Here is a 19,142-nt window from a genome sequence, read left to right on the forward strand (position 1 = left end):
ATAAATAATAGGTTTGCATTTCCAAAACATTGTACTGTAGGAACTATATAAGCACAGTAGTGCTGAAAATATAAGAATTGGTAGTCTTAATAAATATATGTCTAAAGGACACAAGCTATCCTGAAGAATAAAGATAAGTCCAATTAGCCCATGGTGATTTTAACTTTATTGACACTACTGGATTAACAGGATTTCTTCCTTAAAGTGCTAAAAGTGTATTTAACTATCTTCTTAACCCTTGAATAGGGATTGAACAAATAGACAGCTCTACAGCAGCAAGGCACTACTTGGAGCTAGCCGGTGAGCCAATCACAAGAGGCATACACGTGTAGCTACGAATCACCAGGTAGGTCCCAGAAGTGCATTGCTGCTGCTTGAGGATTTGTACATATTATGTTTAATCTAAAAGGTTATTTGAACTTTTTATTATGGTCTTATTTTGTTTTTGAAAAATGGATGTTCCCGTGCTAAATAAAGCATCCGTTTTATGTTATGTGTGAGGCAACAATATTGTTTTATTATTTAAACCTCTAACTGTGCCTCCAAGTTCTTCTCACTGGTATTGCTCTCCCTGTCTAGAGTGCAGTGGTTATCTACACAACTTCATAGCTTCTGACTAAAGAGGTTCTTCTCACTATATTCCTGGTATTGCTCTCCCTGTCTAGAGTGCAGTGGTTATCTACACAACTTCATAGCTTCTGACTAAAGAGGTTCTTCTCACTATATTCCTGGTATTGCTCTCCCTGTCTAGAGTGCAGTGGTTATCTACACAACTTCATAGCTTCTGACTAAAGAGGTTCTTCTCACTATATTCCTGGTATTGCTCTCCTTGTCTAGAGTGCAGTGGTTATCTACACAACTTCATAGCTTCTGACTAAAGAGGTTCTTCTCACTATATTCCTGGTATTGCTCTCCCTGTCTAGAATGCAGTGGTTATCTACACAACTTCATAGCTTCTGACTAAAGAGGTTCTTACTATATTCCTGGTATTGCTCTCCCTGTCTAGAGTGCAGTGGTTATCTACACAACCTCATAGCTTCTGACTAAAGAGGTTCTTCTCACTATATTCCTGGTATTGCTCTCCCTGTCTAGAGTGCAGTTGTTATCTACACAACCTCATAGCTTCTGACTAAAGAGGGTTTTCTCACACAGCCCTATGCTTTCACACAACTCCAGTCCCCCTCTGCAGCCATTGCATTGCAGTCAGTGATGGCACAAAAGCAGAATTACGTTCAAGCTTGCTGCTGGAGCTTTTCTCCTCATTACTTTGTTAGAGTTTATATCAGTTGACTTCTGTAGGGCACAGCTGTGTTCTTTTCTGTAACGTTGTTCATGACCTTATTTCCTCAGGGTATAAATGTCACATATCGTTTCACCTCCACCATTTCTAGTGCGTCCATTTACCTCAGCCCCTGTTGTTTTGCTGGCACTTTTATCCAATCACAAAGAGGTTTTCTAGGATAAGCCATTCAGAGAGTCCGCACACAGGCACATGTTGATGCCAAATAGACAAAGCTATCTCTCTCTACCTTTGCTTGATGTCAATCTCAGTAGGTTTTAATAATTACAGAGGGTCTTGCAGGATATGGAACCTGGTAAATTAATGTCTACTATTGACCTGGATAATCATTTTATTCCTGTAAGAAAACCAGTGTACTGCAATGAAATTCCATGTATTCTTAATCAATATATTCTATATTATTACTTCTAAAGAACCAATTAGAATATGCACTCTTAGCTGTGTATCCTATATGTTGTACATGAACTCGCACAAAAAATACACAATCTCGTATTACAAGATGATGGCTAAATATTATAACCAAAGCACCTTAACATGGCCCAAACTGGTGTTTTTTTAGTGTGCCCTATAGTTTTAATGGACAGTGCAGATGACACTATTAGTGCTCTCGTTGCACTTTTATTATAAGTAGGGAGTGTTGTACTCAAGCGCAATCCAAAAGACCACTTTAAAGTTTAGCGCTTTTTAATACCTGAAGTAAATTATTATGATTAACTGTATAGCACAGAGCTACATGAACAACGGCACTTTGCATATCATCTGCCTAGCGTACCATTGGCTTAGTGTTCAAGCACTATCTGACATGCAGCCATTAGTGTAGCATGCACTAAATTACTGTTCTAATATGAGCACACAAATAATAGCACTATTGATTTGTGCTTGAACAGTGTTAAAAGTATATGAAACCCAAGTTTTTTTCTTTCATGGTTCACATAAAGCATTTGATTTTAAACAACTTTCTAATTTATTTATATTATCAGATTTTCTTCATTCTCTTGATATTTTTTATTTTTTTTAAAGCAGGGACGTTAGCTTAGAAGCGGGTCTTGTGCACATGTCTGGAGCACTATATGGCAGCAGTTTTGCAAAGAATGTTATCCATTTGCAAGAGAACTAGAGGGCAGCACTGTTTCCTGCCATGTAGTGCTCCAGACACCTACCTAGGTATCCAACAATGAATGCCATGGGAACAAAGCTAATTTGATAATAGAAGTAGATTGGAAACGTTTTTACAATTGTATGCACTGTCTATATCTTAATATATTTCTTTTTAAAGACACGATGAGTCCACGGATCATCATCCTTACTTGTGGGATTTCACCTCCTGGTCAGCAGAAGGAGGCAAAGAGCACCACAGCAGAGCTGCTATATATATAGCTCCTCCCTTCCCTCCCACTCCAGTCATTCTCTTTTTCCTATGTTAGTGATAGGAAGAGGTAAAGTGAGGTGTTAGATTAGATTCTTCAATCAAGAGTTTATTATTTTTAAAGTAGTACAAGATTGTGCTGCTTTGTTCTAGGGTGTAGCCGTAGTCCAGATCAGTCTCTTCAGTAGAGCTTTTGGTGGCTTTAAAGCAATGGGAACTGGTGGGACATAATTCTCACTGCGCCACCCATACATTTATGCTGCCCTAATCCTGATAGCCTAAGCAAAGTTAACTCAGGCTTCATCTTTTTCCACAGGGCTATGGGAGGGAGAGGACCTCTTAAACCTGCTGGACTATCTTGCTGTCGGACAGCTTTAAGGTAAGTGCTGACTTTTTCTTTATTCTGGAGCTACAGAAAAATGACAGAGAAAAGTGGGCACTTTAAATAAGTGCATTGACATAAGGCTCAGAGGCTGGGAAGCTTTATGTTGGGACATGACACTCTTTATGTTAGGGAGTTTTTTATTATTGACAGCACAAGTACAGGAGCACTGGGGATGGAAGATATGCTGCATATTTGTTTCTGTGTTTTGTTTGTAATAACGGCTTATTTTTCTTATGAAGCCGATGGTGGTTTGTTTAGTGACGCCCACGATGGGCGGGGCAACTGTTTTTGCGCCGTGTTATCTGAACTGCGCATCACTCAGCCTTCTCTTGTATATGAGGAACGGCTGAGCTACGTTGCACTTGAACCGCATGGTTTTTGCAGTTAAGTAAGCGGTTAGTGCTCTATTCAGCCCTGTGTATCCGGATCGTTTTCTCTACATAGCAGGAGTCCGGTGGTCAGGTAGGCGCCTCAGCAGAGCTGCTGAGGTGTAAAGGGGTCTGAATTTTGTTTGTTTTTTCCTGTCAATACATCTTTTTACTTAGTAGCAGTAAAATAGTGGACATTTTGAAATTTAAAGCTACAGTAGCATTTATGTTATGTTGATATTGTGAGTTACTTAGCACTTTGATTTGAGAAACGTTTTTCTTCTGCAAGTAAGAAAGTTTCCTTTTAAAGTCTTAAAGTAACAGTAACGTTTTTTTTATTTAAAAAAAAATAAAAAAAAAGATTATTTTTTTAAAGTTAACTTTATTTGTTTCAGTATGGACATTGGAGCCGTGGAAAATGTTACTTGCTCCATGTGTTTGGATGCCAATGTGGAACCACCAATTCCTTTTTGTCCCTCATGTATTGAGAGGGCTTTAAGTTATAAAGAAAGAATTTTTCTAAGACGGATGCTTCTCAGGACTCTAATGAAGAGAGTCAGTGTATGCCGCAGCTTTCTCCCCAAGCGTCCCAAACTTTAGTGCCCGCTCAAGCAGTGCCCTGTACTTCTACTCTAGCTCCTGCTGGAGTTACTTTAAAAGACATAGCTACAGTTGTGTCTTCCTCAATTTCTGAATTGTCTGCTTTTCCTATGCTACAAGGCAAGTGTAAGAGGAAAGACAACCATGTTAGTGAGGTTTCTGATGCCATGGTGGCAGTCTCAGAGGTACCCTCCCAGGGAACTGAGATGGAGGGTATAGAGGTTTTGTCAGAAGGCGAAATTTCAGACTCAGAGAGTTCGTTGCCTTTGACTGATTCAGTGGTTGTCTCTTTCAGATTTAAACTAGAACACTTGCGCCTGTTACTCAGGGAGGTTTTGGTTACCCTAGACGATTGTGATTCTACAGTAGTGGTCGCTCAGACGAAATCGAGTAAATTGGACAGATATTTCGAAGTTCCTACTTACTCAGATGTTTTTCCAGTTCCTAAGTGAACTTCGGAGATTGTTTCTAAGGAATGGGAGAGACCAGGTATTCCCTTCTCTCCTTCCCCTATTTTCAAAAAGATGTTTCCTATAGCTGAAGCTGTCACAGAAACTTGGCAATCGGTTCCTAACGTGGAAGGGGCTATCTCCACCTTAGCCAAGCGAACTACTATTCCTTTTGAGGATAGTTGTGCCTTTAAAGACCCCATGGACAAGAAGTTGGAGGGTCTACATACATGTCAGGTGTTCTGCTACTACTTCATTATTGTTTTAATAGTTTAATTACAGCGCAATTCTACCATTTCTTACAGATCATATATAGGAGGTCAGTAATTAATGTTAATAAAATTATCAAAGTGGACTTTAGCTTTACTTTAATATCAATGTCATCACCAGTGCAGGGTTCAGTACAGCTGTGTAGTGCATATGTACATATGCTCCTAGTGCACCAATCAATGAGTAAAAGCTGAAATAGTGATAACTTTTACAAGATACGTTTTTTTACTAACCCAACTGCAAACAAAAAATACTTTATTTTTTTAATAAAAAAATAAAAAATACACCCGTGCATTTCAGTTGTAACTAACATGTCACTTTACACGTTTAATAAGACATGTCCTTTCACTTAGTTTTGCAGTTCTTAAATTATATTAAAAACAGCCTTTATTTTAATACAGTTGTGTAATTAAATGGCATACTTATTTACTATGCCTTAAGTTCTGTCCTATGACATTAATTATATTTCTGAACAAAAGGAGACTTCACCAAACCCCTTCAATGGTTATGCAGATCTCCCTTCAATAAAAGGGTTTGCGTTAGAGAGAACTAATTCAAATTGAATTTGTTTTAAATGTGTGTCAGAAAAAAAAAATCAACAGTTGTTTTTCTCCTACCCCGTCAGTAATAACAATTTTAGCTGTGCTAGTATTTGCGCACATAACACACAATCATATTTATTCACTTGGGGTATTGCTGAACTGTGAATTGTGATCCAAAGTCTACATTGATGTAACAGATTTGTTTTTGCTAAATGACACATTTGGAGAGGGCACTGACCTGTGTGTTATTTTCATTATCGGGACTTTTTTCATCATGTGCATCAGTGACTAAAGGAGGAAGTTCCTCATTTATAGCTTCAAAAAAATAAATTAAATTGAATTTGATTTTAGATTATTTCTTAGAGTACGTGTGCTCCTTGTTTCTCAAAAGCTAGACATATGGTTACGGTTAGTTTGGATCCCTCTTTCTTGCCACGTGCTGTGATTGTGCATTTATATAGCTTTAGTTCCAGTTAAACCTACACTGTGTAACCCTAATTATACTCTGATCATTCTGAATATTCTCATAAACAAATTGGCAAATAAAACTGCCCGGATTTGTTCTCTGTATTCCTTTTTTCTTAATGTTACTTGAAATATTACAGATTCAGTAAAGATTGCATAAACATTAGATAGAGGAATATGGTTAAGGCAAGGATTAGTCTGAGAATAATATGCAGGTTCATTTTTTTTTATTCATATTATTTGTTTAAGTATTAAATAAGTGTAAAGTTTTAGTGTCCATAAGCGATGAGTGTTGCCATGTTGTAACTTAGGTTTCTTTCTCTGCTGAGACCAATCGGGGGTTGGTAAAAATGGGTCACTAGAGTGTGTAACTACTGACTATGTGGAATATAGTCTGGAGTCTGGACAAAATAAATTTAAAAAAATATATATATTTTTCTTTTTACTACACATCATTAAATATTTCATATTACAACCTAAAACTATTTAATATCCCATTAAGGTTTTGAGACCTCTCATTTTAAAGTTATGACACTAATGAAAATACATAAAGAATGATGTGTTCTAATTCTTTAGAGCATTTCATTTTAAGACTTGTAACCCTGCACCTAACGCAAAGGGGTTAAACATGTAACAGAAATACCACTTGTCACCCACACTGCTGGTGCCAAGCGGAAACTGATGCTGACCCAATCAGCAGCGCTAGTCGCACAACCTAGCTGTGTAACTAGCACTACAGTGCTCTGCAGGTCCTGTGCAACACTTCTACTATGTGTTTAACCCCTTTATAGAGGTGGAGGTTTGCTAGTCGTAAAAATGACATGCTCTAATGCATTAAAGTATGTAATTAGTCTATAAGGGCCCTTTAATTAGTTTGTAGCAAGCTGAGTTACTATTATTATGATGATGATGATGATGATGATTATTATTATCCCTGAATTTTCACCCTTAATAGTTGTTTAATATTGTCTATCACACATTACAATGATGCTGTGTGATCTAAACAAACGTGTACACCACTGCTTTAAAATGATTTCATTTGAAATACCTGCATTTAAATACCCCGAAATATGATCTGCGTACAGTAGACACAGGTGGCTTTTTAAAAGGTTGTCAGCTACCCTGTGCCGCCTTTGTGTTTAAATCTAATGCTTATGGGCTAGCGGCCCAGTGAGTTGTATTGTGTATGAAAGCAAACACTTCTCCGCGGCTTGTTTCCTTGTATAACAAGCCATTTAGCTATGGACACACAAAGTAAACAACTGTTTCACGCCTCCCTATACGCGTTCTATTCCCGATGAATACCAGTAGCACATCTCAAACTATATACTCAAAGGGAGCCTTGAACCCAGAACAGGTCTCATCAGTTTCATGAAACCTAACCGTCTCATGTTGTAATGTAGACGCATATGCAACCTGCAGGAACCAGGTAGTCAGTGCTGCTCAGATCTGTCAACTCCCATACTAAAGCTTGTAGGCTGTGGCCATGCGGGGAGGTGATGGGTGGAATACAGATGGTCCATGGGTGTGTCTGAGAGGTCAGTGGGTGTGGAAGGGCTTAGACGATCTTTAAAACCAGGACACCTGCAGGATGCAAAGGAATTAAAGTCGGTTCCAGAGCAGCATTGCACTATTGGCCTAACCCACTGATTAAGCCAATAATTATCATGTGTGCTGTAATACTTGTATATTACCAAAGCAATATGTTGTTTAGAGCCTTCATTTTATTTTTATCATGTGACCAAATTCAGGTATTACCTATGGGGAAAATGCTGCATACACTGTGAGCATTTTTGAGATCTTAGATTACATTACTAAATACATAGTTATGTTGTAAGTAGGTATTCTTGTTTGTTTTTTCTTTGATAGGGGAAGGGACTTTTTTTTTCTTTTCCCCCTGTTCTGTTCAGCTTAGACACAGCTTGCTGGCTTCCAGTTTTTTTTTCCTGGAGCAAAAGTAAGTGTTTGAGGTATAAATACAGGTAGCCCTCAGTTTAATCCAGGTTTCCGTTTTAAAGGTAATGGTTAAAAAAAAGATTCAGTGTAAAATAAACTTATATTATTGTAAGCCAGTGGGAAGTTAATGAGTTATGTTCCAAAACCTCCCAAAATTAACATAAAGATTCTACAATTATTATAAAGTTCTGAAAATGTATTCTGTTATAAATGTAAACGTAAGTGTGCACTGTTTTCCATCAAGTATTAACAAATCTCTTTTCCATTTATGATTAATGTTAGCATAACTTTAAAAAAACACACACAAAAACCCATACCATGTGTACCGTAATAATAATGTTACACGTTTTCTATGTTTCTTTTTTAATAAAGTCCATAGTGTGTTAAAGGGACGTGAAACCTAACATTTTTCTTTTGTGATTCAGATAGACCATACAATTTAAAACAACTGTACAATTTGCTTTTTATCTAATTTTCTTTGTTCTCTTAGTATCCTTTGTTGCAATAATATACCTATGCAAGCTCGGTGCCTGTACATTAATGCCTCTTTTTGATTGGCTTCCCAATGTGTTCAAGTTGCTCTAAATAGTGCATTGCTGCTCCTTCAAGAAAGGATACCAAAAGAATGAAACAACATTTATAAGAGAAGTAAATTAGACAGTTGTTTACAAATGTATTCTCTATCTGAATCTTGAAAGAAAAAATGTGTGTTTCATGTCCCTTGAAGGGATTTAGCTATCCCATTTTTTAAGTAAATTTAAAGGGTACATTTTTACATATTGGGCTAGATGACAAGTGGAGCATTTATGTAACATGCGCCCGTTTACAAGGGGCTGCGTAATGCTACCACAAGCTTGTGAGAGCACGTTATGCTCAGTGAAGTTAACCAGAGGTCAGACCCCTGATTAATTTAAAAAATGTCCCCAAATTGCTCCCCAAAATAAAGATTATAGTTCCTTTTTAAAAATAAAATATGAGCATATATATATATATATATATATATATATATATTTATTACTGCACTAAGCAGTTATAAGGAGTTAAAGTGAGCGGATGTGGGGTGTTAGTCTTAGCTACGCAATGTAAAGGTACTTTTCAGTGCCGTTTTTTTTCTATGTTGTTAATGGTTTATATATATATATATGTGTGTGTGTATATATATATATATATATATATATATATATATATATATATATATATTTATTTCTCCTGTTAAGTGTGGTCAGTCCACGGGTCATCATTACTTCTGGGATATTATCTCCTCCCCTACAGGAAGTGCAAGAGGAATCACCCAGCAGAGCTGCTATATAGCTCCTCCCCTCTACGTCACCTCCAGTCATTCTCTTGCACCCAACGAATAGATAGGATGTGTGAGAGGACTGTGGTGATTTAATTAGTTTATTACCTTCAATCAAAAGTTTGTTATTTTATAATAGCACCGGAGTGTGTTATTCATTCTCTGGTAGAATTTGAAGAAGAATCTACCGGAGTTTTTTCTATGATTTTAGCCGGAGTAGTTAAGATCATATTGCTGTTACTCGGCCATCTGAGGAGAGGTAAACTTCAGATCAGGGGACAGCGCAAAGAGGTATGTAGCAGTTTGTTATTTTCTGACATGGAATTGATGAGAAAATCCTGCCATACCGTTATAATGTAAACTCAGCCTTAAATGCAGTAGATGTAGCTGGTATCAGGCTGTCATGTATGTATATTTTACACTTCAGTATTCTGGGGAATGGTACTTCACTGGATTTATACTGTATGCATAGACTTAACCTAATTTGCAGGGACTTGCAATAGGTTTTAAATAACAATTAATTTATTGAGGTTAAACGTTTTTTTGCTGGCATGTAAAAACGTTTATTTCTCTGAGGTACTGGGTGAAAAAATGTTTTGGGCACTATTTTTTCCACTTGGCAATAGTTTTTGTTTAAATTAAAGCAGTTCACTGATCTCTCTCACTGTTATGTGTGAGGGGGAGGGGCCATTTTTGGCGCTTTTACTACGCATCAAAAAACTTAGTCAGAGGTTCATTTTCTTCCTGCATGATCCGGTTCATCTCTACAGAACTCAGGGATCTCCAAAGCCTTTTTTTGAGGGAGGTAATCATCACAGCAGAGCTGTGAAGATTGTAGTTGACTGTGATAAAAAACGTTTATTTGTGTATTTTTTCTGCTGCCTGGGTTAGTTATCCTTTGCTAATGGGAACAATCCTTTGCTAAAATTGTATATTTCTGACAAAGATTGATGCTATAACTTAATTATTTTCAACTGTCATAATTTTTTCTGTGCTTCTTATAGGCACAGTTCGTTTTCATATTATTGTAAATTACTTGAAAAAGCATTTCCAAGTTGCTAGTTAATTGCTAGTGTGTTAAACATGTCTGATTCAGAGGAAGATACATGTGCTATATGTGCTAATGCCAAAGTGGAGCCCAATAGAAGTTTATGTACTAACTGTATTGATGCTACTTTAAATAAAAGTCAATCTGTACAAATTGAACATATTTCACCAGACAACGAGGGGAGAGTTATGCCGACTAACTCGCCTCACGTGTCAGTACCTGCATCTCCCGCTCGGGAGGTGCGTGATATTGTAGCGCCGAGTACATCTGGGCGGCCATTTCAAATCACATTACAGGATATGGCTACTGTTATGACTGAAGTTTTGGCTAAATTACCAGAACTTAGAGGCAAGCGTGATCACTCTGGGGTGATAACAGAGTGCGCTGATAATATTAGGGCCATGTCAGACACTGCGTCACAGGCGGCAGAACATGAGGACAGAGAACTTCATTCTGTGGGTGACGGTTTTGATCCAAATAGATTGGATTCAGATATTTCAAATTTTAAATTTAAGCTGGAAAACCTCCGTGTATTACTAGGGGAGGTGTTAGCGGCTCTGAATGATTGTAACACAGTTGCAATACCAGAGAAAATGTGTAGGTTGGATAAATATTTTGCGGTACCGGCGAGTACTGATGTTTTTCCTATACCTAAGAGACTTACTGAAATTGTTACTAAGGAGTGGGATAGGCCCGGTGTGCCGTTCTCACCCCCTCCGATATTTAGAAAAATGTTTCCAATAGACGCCACCACACGGGACTTATGGCAAACGGTCCCTAAGGTGGAGGGAGCAGTTTCTACTTTAGCTAAGCGTACCACTATCCCGGTGGAGGATAGCTGTGCCTTTTCAGATCCAAGGGATAAAAAATTAGAGGGTTACCTTAAGAAAATGTTTGTTCAACAAGGTTTTATATTGCAACCTCTTGCATGTATTGCACCTGTCACGGCTGCAGCAGCATTTTGGTTTGAGTCTCTGGAAGAGACACTTCAATCATCTACACTAGATGAGATTACAGACAAACTTAAAGCCCTTAAGTTAGCTAACTCATTTATTTCAGATGCCGTAGTACATTTAACTAAACTTACGGCTAAGAATTCCGGATTTGCCATTCAGGCACGCAGAGCACTGTGGCTAAAATCCTGGTCAGCTGATGTTACTTCTAAATCTAAATTGCTTAATATACCTTTCAAAGGGCAAACCTTATTCGGGCCCGGGTTGAAAGAGATTATCGCTGACATTACAGGAGGTAAAGGCCATGCCCTGCCTCAGGACAAAGCCAAACCTAGGGCTAGACAGTCTAATTTTCGTTCCTTTCGTAATTTCAAAGCAGGAACAGCATCAACCTCCTCTGCACCAAAACAGGAAGGAGCTGTTGCTCGCTACAGACAAGGCTGGAAACCTAACCAGTCCTGGAACAAGGGCAAGCAGGCCAGGAAACCTGCTGCTGCCCCTAAGACAGCATGAATCGAGGGCCCCCGATCCGGGACCGGATCTAGTAGGGGGCAGACTTTCTCTCTTCGCCCAGGCTTGGGCAAGAGATGTTCAGGATCCCTGGGCGTTAGAGATCATTTCTCAGGGATACCTTCTGGACTTCAAATCCTCTCCCCCAAGAGGGAGATTTCATCTGTCAAGGTTATCAACAAACCAAATAAAGAAAGAAGCGTTCCTACGCTGCGTACAAGATCTTTTATTAATGGGAGTGATCCATCCAGTTTCGCGGTCGGAACAAGGCCAAGGGTTTTACTCAAATCTGTTTGTAGTTCCCAAAAAAGAGGGAACTTTCAGGCCAATCTTGGATTTAAAGATCCTAAACAAATTCCTAAGAGTTCCATCGTTCAAGATGGAAACGATTCGAACAATTTTGCCCATGATCCAAGAGGGTCAGTACATGACCACAGTGGATTTAAAGGATGCTTACCTTCACATACCGATTCACAGAAATCATTACCGGTATCTAAGGTTTGCCTTTCTAGACAGGCATTACCAGTTTGTAGCTCTTCCATTCGGACTGGCTACGGCTCCAAGAATCTTCACAAAGGTTCTGGGTACTCTTCTGGCGGTACTAAGACCGCGAGGAATTTCGGTAGCTCCGTACCTAGACGACATTCTGATACAAGCTTCAAGCTTTCAAACTGCCAAGTCTCATACAGAGTTAGTACTGGCATTTCTAAGGTCGCATGGATGGAAGGTGAACGAAAAGAAGAGTTCTCTCTTTCCACTCACAAGAGTTCCCTTCTTGGGGACTCTGATAGATTCTGTAGAAATGAAGATTTACCTGACAGAAGACAGGTTAACAAAGCTTCAAAATGCATGCCGTGTCCTTCATTCCATTCAACACCCGTCAGTAGCTCAATGCATGGAGGTGATCGGCTTAATGGTAGCGGCAATGGACGTAGTACCTTTTGCACGCCTACATCTCAGACCGCTGCAATTGTGCATGCTAAGTCAGTGGAATGGGGATTACTCAGATTTGTCCCCCACTCTGAATCTGAATCAAGAGACCAGAAATTCTCTTCTATGGTGGCTTTATCGGCCACACCTGTCCAGGGGGATGCCATTCAGCAGGCCAGACTGGACAATTGTAACAACAGACGCCAGCCTACTAGGTTGGGGCGCTGTCTGGAATTCTCTGAAGGCTCAGGGACTATGGAATCAGGAGGAGAGTCTCCTTCCAATAAACATTCTGGAATTGAGAGCAGTTCTCAATGCCCTTCTGGCTTGGCCCCAGTTAACAACTCGGGGGTTCATCAGGTTTCAGTCGGACAACATCACGACTGTAGCTTACATCAACCATCAGGGAGGGACAAGAAGCTCCCTAGCAATGATGGAAGTATCAAAGATAATTCGCTGGGCAGAGTCTCACTCTTGCCACCTGTCTGCAATCCACATCCCGGGAGTGGAGAACTGGGAGGCGGATTTCTTAAGTCGTCAGACTTTTCATCCGGGGGAGTGGGAACTTCATCCGGAGGTCTTTGCCCAGATACTTCGACGTTGGGGCAAACCAGAGATAGATCTCATGGCGTCTCGTCAGAACGCCAAGCTTCCTCGCTACGGGTCCAGATCCAGGGATCCGGGAGCGGTTCTGATAGATGCTTTGACAGCACCTTGGACCTTCGGGATGGCTTATGTGTTTCCACCCTTCCCGATGCTTCCTCGATTGATTGCCAGAATCAAACAGGAGAGAGCATCAGTGATTCTAATAGCACCTGCATGGCCACGCAGGACTTGGTATGCAGATCTAGTGGACATGTCATCCTGTCCGCCTTGGTCTCTACCTCTGAAACAGGACCTTCTGATCCAGGGTCCATTCAAACATCAAAATCTAACTTCTCTGAAGCTGACTGCTTGGAAATTGAACGCTTGATTTTATCAAAACGTGGGTTTTCTGAGCCAGTTATTGATACCTTAATACAGGCTAGGAAGCCTGTTACCAGAAGGATTTACCATAAAATATGACGTAAATACTTATATTGGTGCGAATCCAAGAGTTACTCATGGAGTAAGGTTAGGATTCCAAGGATATTGTCTTTTCTACAAGAAGGTTTAGAAAAGGGGTTATCCGCTAGTTCTTTAAAGGGACAGATTTCAGCTCTGTCCATTCTTTTACACAAACGTCTGTCAGAAGTTCCGGACGTTCAAGCTTTTTGTCAGGCTTTAGCTAGGATCAAGCCTGTGTTTAAAACTGTTGCTCCGCCATGGAGTTTGAACTTAGTTCTTAATGTTTTACAGGGTGTTCCGTTTGAACCCCTTCATTCCATTGATATCAAGTTGTTATCTTGGAAAGTTCTGTTTTTAATGGCTATTTCCTCGGCTCGAAGAGTCTCTGAGTTATCTGCCTTACATTGTGATTCTCCTTATCTGATTTTTCATTCAGACAAGGTAGTTCTGCGTACTAAACCTGGGTTCCTACCTAAGGTGGTCACTAACAGGAATATCAATCAAGAGATTGTTGTTCCATCTTTGTGTCCTAATCCTTCCTCGAAGAAGGAACGTCTGCTACACAATCTAGATATAGTCCGTGCCCTGAAATTTTATCTACAGGCAACTAAGGAGTTTCGTCAAACGTCTTCCCTGTTTGTCGTTTATTCTGGCCAGAGGAGAGGTCAAAAAGCTTCGGCTACCTCTCTCTCTTTTTGGCTTCGTAGCATAATACGATTAGCCTATGAGACTGCTGGACAGCAGCCTCCTGAAAGAATTACAGCTCATTCTACTAGAGCTGTGGCTTCCACTTGGGCCTTTAAGAATGAGGCTTCTGTTGAACAGATTTGCAAGGCTGCAACTTGGTCTTCTCTTCATACTTTTTCCAAATTTTACAAATTTGACACTTTTGCTTCTTCGGAGGCTGTTTTTGGGAGAAAGGTTCTTCAGGCAGTGGTTCCCTCCGTATAAAGAGCCTGCCTGTCCCTCCCGTCATCCGTGTACTTTTGCTTTGGTATTGGTATCCCAGAAGTAATGATGACCCGTGGACTGACCACACTTAACAGGAGAAAACAAAATTTATGCTTACCTGATAAATTCATTTCTCCTGTAGTGTGGTCAGTCCACGGCCCGCCCTGTTTTTTATGGCAGGCTAAAAAAATTTTTGGATTATACTCCAGTCACCACTACACCCTTGGGCTTCTCCTTTCTCGTTGGTCCTTTGGTCGAATGACTGGAGGTGACGTAGAGGGGAGGAGCTATATAGCAGCTCTGCTGGGTGAATCCTCTTGCACTTCCTGTAGGGGAGGAGATAATATCCCAGAAGTAATGATGACCCGTGGACTGACCACACTACAGGAGAAATGAATTTATCAGGTAAGCATAAATTTTGTTTTTTTATTTTTTTGGATATGTTAATGTGTGTAAATACACATATAAATATATGTATATATTCATATACATATATATATTTAAACTTCGCTGTGTGACTTACCCCATTCGCTTTGCTAGGTTCTGTGCTATATCTATCTGCATCAGAACGAGGTTTCCATCGGAGCCTTTGGAAGTGCGATCTCGTGAGCAATTGCGCTTAATTTCTAATACCAGCACACATTTGTGTGTGCTGGTATTACGAGTGGAACGCTAATGTCGAACTCGCAAAATCACAACTTTGCGCTCCACTCGTAATCTAGCCTATTATCAGAAGACAATTACTAACCCATTTAGACCATAAATATGTATCACAAAGGGATATTTGTGTTTCCTTCAAGCAGTATTAAAAAAAATTGTGTTCTCTTATTCATGCTCGATATTGGAGCATGGTATTAGTTAATGTTTGCAATTTAGTGCATTTATATATAGAATTTGTGCCTTGAATTCTCTGCAGATTACGTTAAATTCTGCTTCTATCAATTGTTAAATTATTCATAAAAATAAAAATATATATAGTTTTTTATTAGCAGCTCATTTAATATTACCACTGCGGAAACTGTTGGCACTCTACGAATAACTGATGGTAATAATAATATATTTTGTTCTCTCTCCTTTCTCTCAGGTCATTAGCCAGTCCAGAGCTAGATTTAACCCAAGTATCAGCATGATTAAAAAGTGCATTGAAGTACTTATAGACAAACAGTACATAGAAAGAAGCCAAACCTCAGCAGATGAATACAGCTATGTGGCATAATGCCCTCATCACGTGGGTGTGTACAGGACGACATCAACGCTGTCACTGTTTGGTGTGTTACTTTTGGAAGAAACAGGCTTATGCTTCCATATCCGGTCACCCAGCAGTCTGTGCCGTTTACAACATCACCAGTGCCACATTATAACCGCCAGTGAAAATGCCTATAAATATTTCAAGCTCACGCCATTATGACATTTACTGCAACTGTACTACATGGATGAGCGAAGTATTTCTGGAATGTGGAATTTTTTGGTTGGATAAGGTTTTTCCCTCCCTCATCACGTTTGCAGTTGATGTGTTTTTTTAAATGTATCTTAAAGGACCTAAAGTAAAACAAACAAAAAAACAACTAAATATTGTAATTACAGATAACCTAATTATTGTATCTACTTTAAATGTACAAAAATGACAAACATGATATTACTGCTTGTCAAATAAAAAAAATAAAAAAAATATCATGTGCTGATCGGAATATTTTAATAATGGAAATTTACCTGATCGTAATATACTTACTGTCCATTAATATATGCTGTTGTATAGCTAGACTGATACCTAGATATTATTTGTCTAGTAGCTTGTTCGGGGGGAAAAAGCAGGAAGCCCCAAAAAATACTTTGGAAATGAAAGCCATTAAAGGGACTTTTGCAAATGCAACAGCTTGTCTTAAAGGGACATAATGAAACTAGAACTGTACATGAGTGCATTACAATAGTGAACAGAAGCATTTTTGCAATACTTTACATTTTTATGCGCTGTGGTGTGCTTTGCATCTGTGTTTAAATCACCACACCTACTTAGAGACCTGGGGGTGGCTAGTGCTGAATCGTTAATGAGTATGAGCTGTATTTTAAATGTGGGTGTCCAGAGCATATGTAGATATGCTCTGCTTATTTGTGCACAGTAAAAGCTATCACTAAAAATGTTTTTGCTAAAACGTGTATTGCAACAATTCTTCTCTTGCACTTGTGCAACATTAAAAAAACATTAGTCATTTTATATTTATGCATTGGAAATAAGTCACAGAATTACAAAAGCCGTACATGGAATACTTATGTTTTAAAGCATTGAAGACTGTCGTTTTGTTTGTAAAATGTGCATTGTTTTACAGATCACACCCCTTGAAAAGTCTCTTGAATGTTGTTTATTTTATGTCTTTTGTTGTTGCTGTGCTTATCAACCAATCACTGTGCAGCATGTAGGAATGTCAGAATTCTTCATTCCACAAAATACACTGCAGTCTCTCTGGGGAAAGTTTTAGAGTTACATTACAGGAATGGCAGGCAAACTAAATAATGAAAGTGTGTTGCAAAGTATTTTAATTATGCATAAATTAACATTTTATGAGAAAATACATTTTGAGTTTAATGTTCATCTTTTATATTGAATAAACAAGTGTGTATTGCAATACTTGGTTAACAATGGGAATGAGAAATGTAACTCTTGTTTGTTAATTTTTAGCTTGAAATCTCTACCATAGCAGTGTATATGTCATCTCTATAAGAGTGTTCATACAATAATGCCAAGATGAAGGGTATACTGTGCTTAAATAATGTGCATCCAGTGGTTTCAGATGCCTCCGAATGCAGAAGTCAGTAGCCGCTTGTGACGTTTGGGTCTTTTCAGAGCCGGATTTCTGCTTGTGAAAGTGCTGCAGACTAATATCTGTGCAAATCCAGATCGTAATCTGTTGCACTTTCACAAGTAGAAATCTGGCTCTTAAAAGAACTGAACGGCGCAAGCGGCCCCTTCTTCCGCATTCTGAGGCATTCGAAACCTTTGGATGCACATGACTAGTTAAAACTATCTTGACAAACAGGAAACCTTTTGCCCAATGTAGCAATGTATTTAAGTTATTTCTGTTCTCTGTGACTGATTCTGATGGGTACTGATGATTTTTGATCTGTGTGTGATTATAGCCAATGTCTACTTTAAAATATAACATTTGACAATCAGTTTTATATATTTCCACCAACTTAAAGGGACAGTAAAGTCAATATTAAACATAAATGGATTGGATAGAACATTACATTTTAAACAACTTTCTAATTTACTTCTATGATACATTTTAGTTCTCTTGGTCTCCTCTTGTTAAAGAGTAATTTTAGGCAAGCTCAGGAGTGTGTACGTGTATTTATACATGGCAGCAGTGTTTGCAATATTGTTTGTAGCAATGGAACACACAGTAGCAAATTTTACTGCTATAGCGTTTTAAAGGCATGTGCACGCGCCTAAGCTCCTATTATCCTACCTGTATTTACTGTTCAACAAAGGATACCAATAGAACAAGCAGTTAAATCATGAATGTTTAATTTTGACTTCACTGTCCCTTTAAAACTACATGACTTTAACATGTTAAATACAAGTGTGCTGTTACTGTAACCGTTAAAAAAATATGGAAACCTTTAACTTTGGCACTTTTTATGCAATTTCCTTACCCATACACATATGGCACACTAAACAGAAATATTTTCTTTCATGATTCAGATAGAGCATGCAATTTTTAGCAACTCTCTAATTTACTCCTATTAATTTTTCTTCGTTCTCTTTGTATCTTTTTAAGAAAAATCAGAAATAAAAACTTTGGAGCCGGCCCATTTTAGGTTGAGAACCTGGGTTGCGCTTGCTGATTGTATGGCTAAATGTAGCCGGTAAGCCCTATCCAGGCTACTAAAGCAAAAATTAGCTGCCTTCAAAGCTTTCATGCCTGGTTTTTCAAATAAAGATACAAAGAGAACGAAGAAAATTTGATAATGGGAGTAAATTGGAAAGTTACTTAAAATTGCATTATCTTTCTGCACCATGAAAGAAAATGTTTTACTATACCTTTAAGCATACAAAAGTGTAAATGAATAGATCTCGTGCATTGCCTAATCCTGTCTTTCTTGCTCTATCATCCCAAATAGACTCAGCTAATCTTTCAGTGTAGTTAGACCCATTCACTCATTCAGTCTAAGGGGCCTATTTATGTAAGTGCGAGCGGACATGATACGATGTAGCGCATCATGTCCGCTGCACATCGATAAATGACAACAGCATACGCTGTCGGTATTTATCATTGCACCAGCAGTTCTTGTGAACTGCTGGTGCAATCCCACCCCCGGCAGATTCGCTGCAAATCGGCCACTAGCAGGGGGTGTCGATCGAGTTGATTTCTGTCTACTGCCTCAGAGCAGGCGGACATGTTTTGGAGCAGTGGTCTTTAGACGGCCGCTTTATAACTTCTGTTTCTGGCGAGCCTGAAGGCTTGCGCGGAAACAAAGGCATCAAGCTCTATATGGAGCTTGATAAATCGGCCCTTATGTGTTTATTCAGTTTTAAATGTTCTAGATTATGTTTCCTACAAGCAATGAAAATATATGAATTATTCTTTCTCCCACTATTATAACGTGAGTTACCACTGGTGTTTGTAGCTTAATGCTAGTTTAAATTAGACGCAGACCTCTCAGATGTCATTCACACTCCTCCTCTTCTCATTTATAAATACACCAT

At 38.8% G+C, this 19,142-nt stretch overlaps 1 protein-coding gene across 1 annotated transcript in view; it reads left to right on the forward strand.

The window, feature by feature from the left end:
- Positions 1-17,058, forward strand: part of CUL2 (cullin 2) — a 284,056-nt gene extending 266,998 nt beyond the window's left edge. The window contains exon 21 of the mRNA XM_053713847.1: positions 15,522-17,058. Coding sequence (XP_053569822.1) covers positions 15,522-15,653 — 132 coding nt within the window. The 3' untranslated portion in view covers positions 15,654-17,058. The remainder of the gene's footprint in view (positions 1-15,521) is intronic.
- The last annotated feature ends 2,084 nt before the right edge of the window (positions 17,059-19,142 follow it).

The sequence above is a fragment of the Bombina bombina genome, chromosome 5, assembly GCF_027579735.1.
Source record: "Bombina bombina isolate aBomBom1 chromosome 5, aBomBom1.pri, whole genome shotgun sequence".
Classification (NCBI taxonomy): domain Eukaryota; kingdom Metazoa; phylum Chordata; class Amphibia; order Anura; family Bombinatoridae; genus Bombina; species Bombina bombina.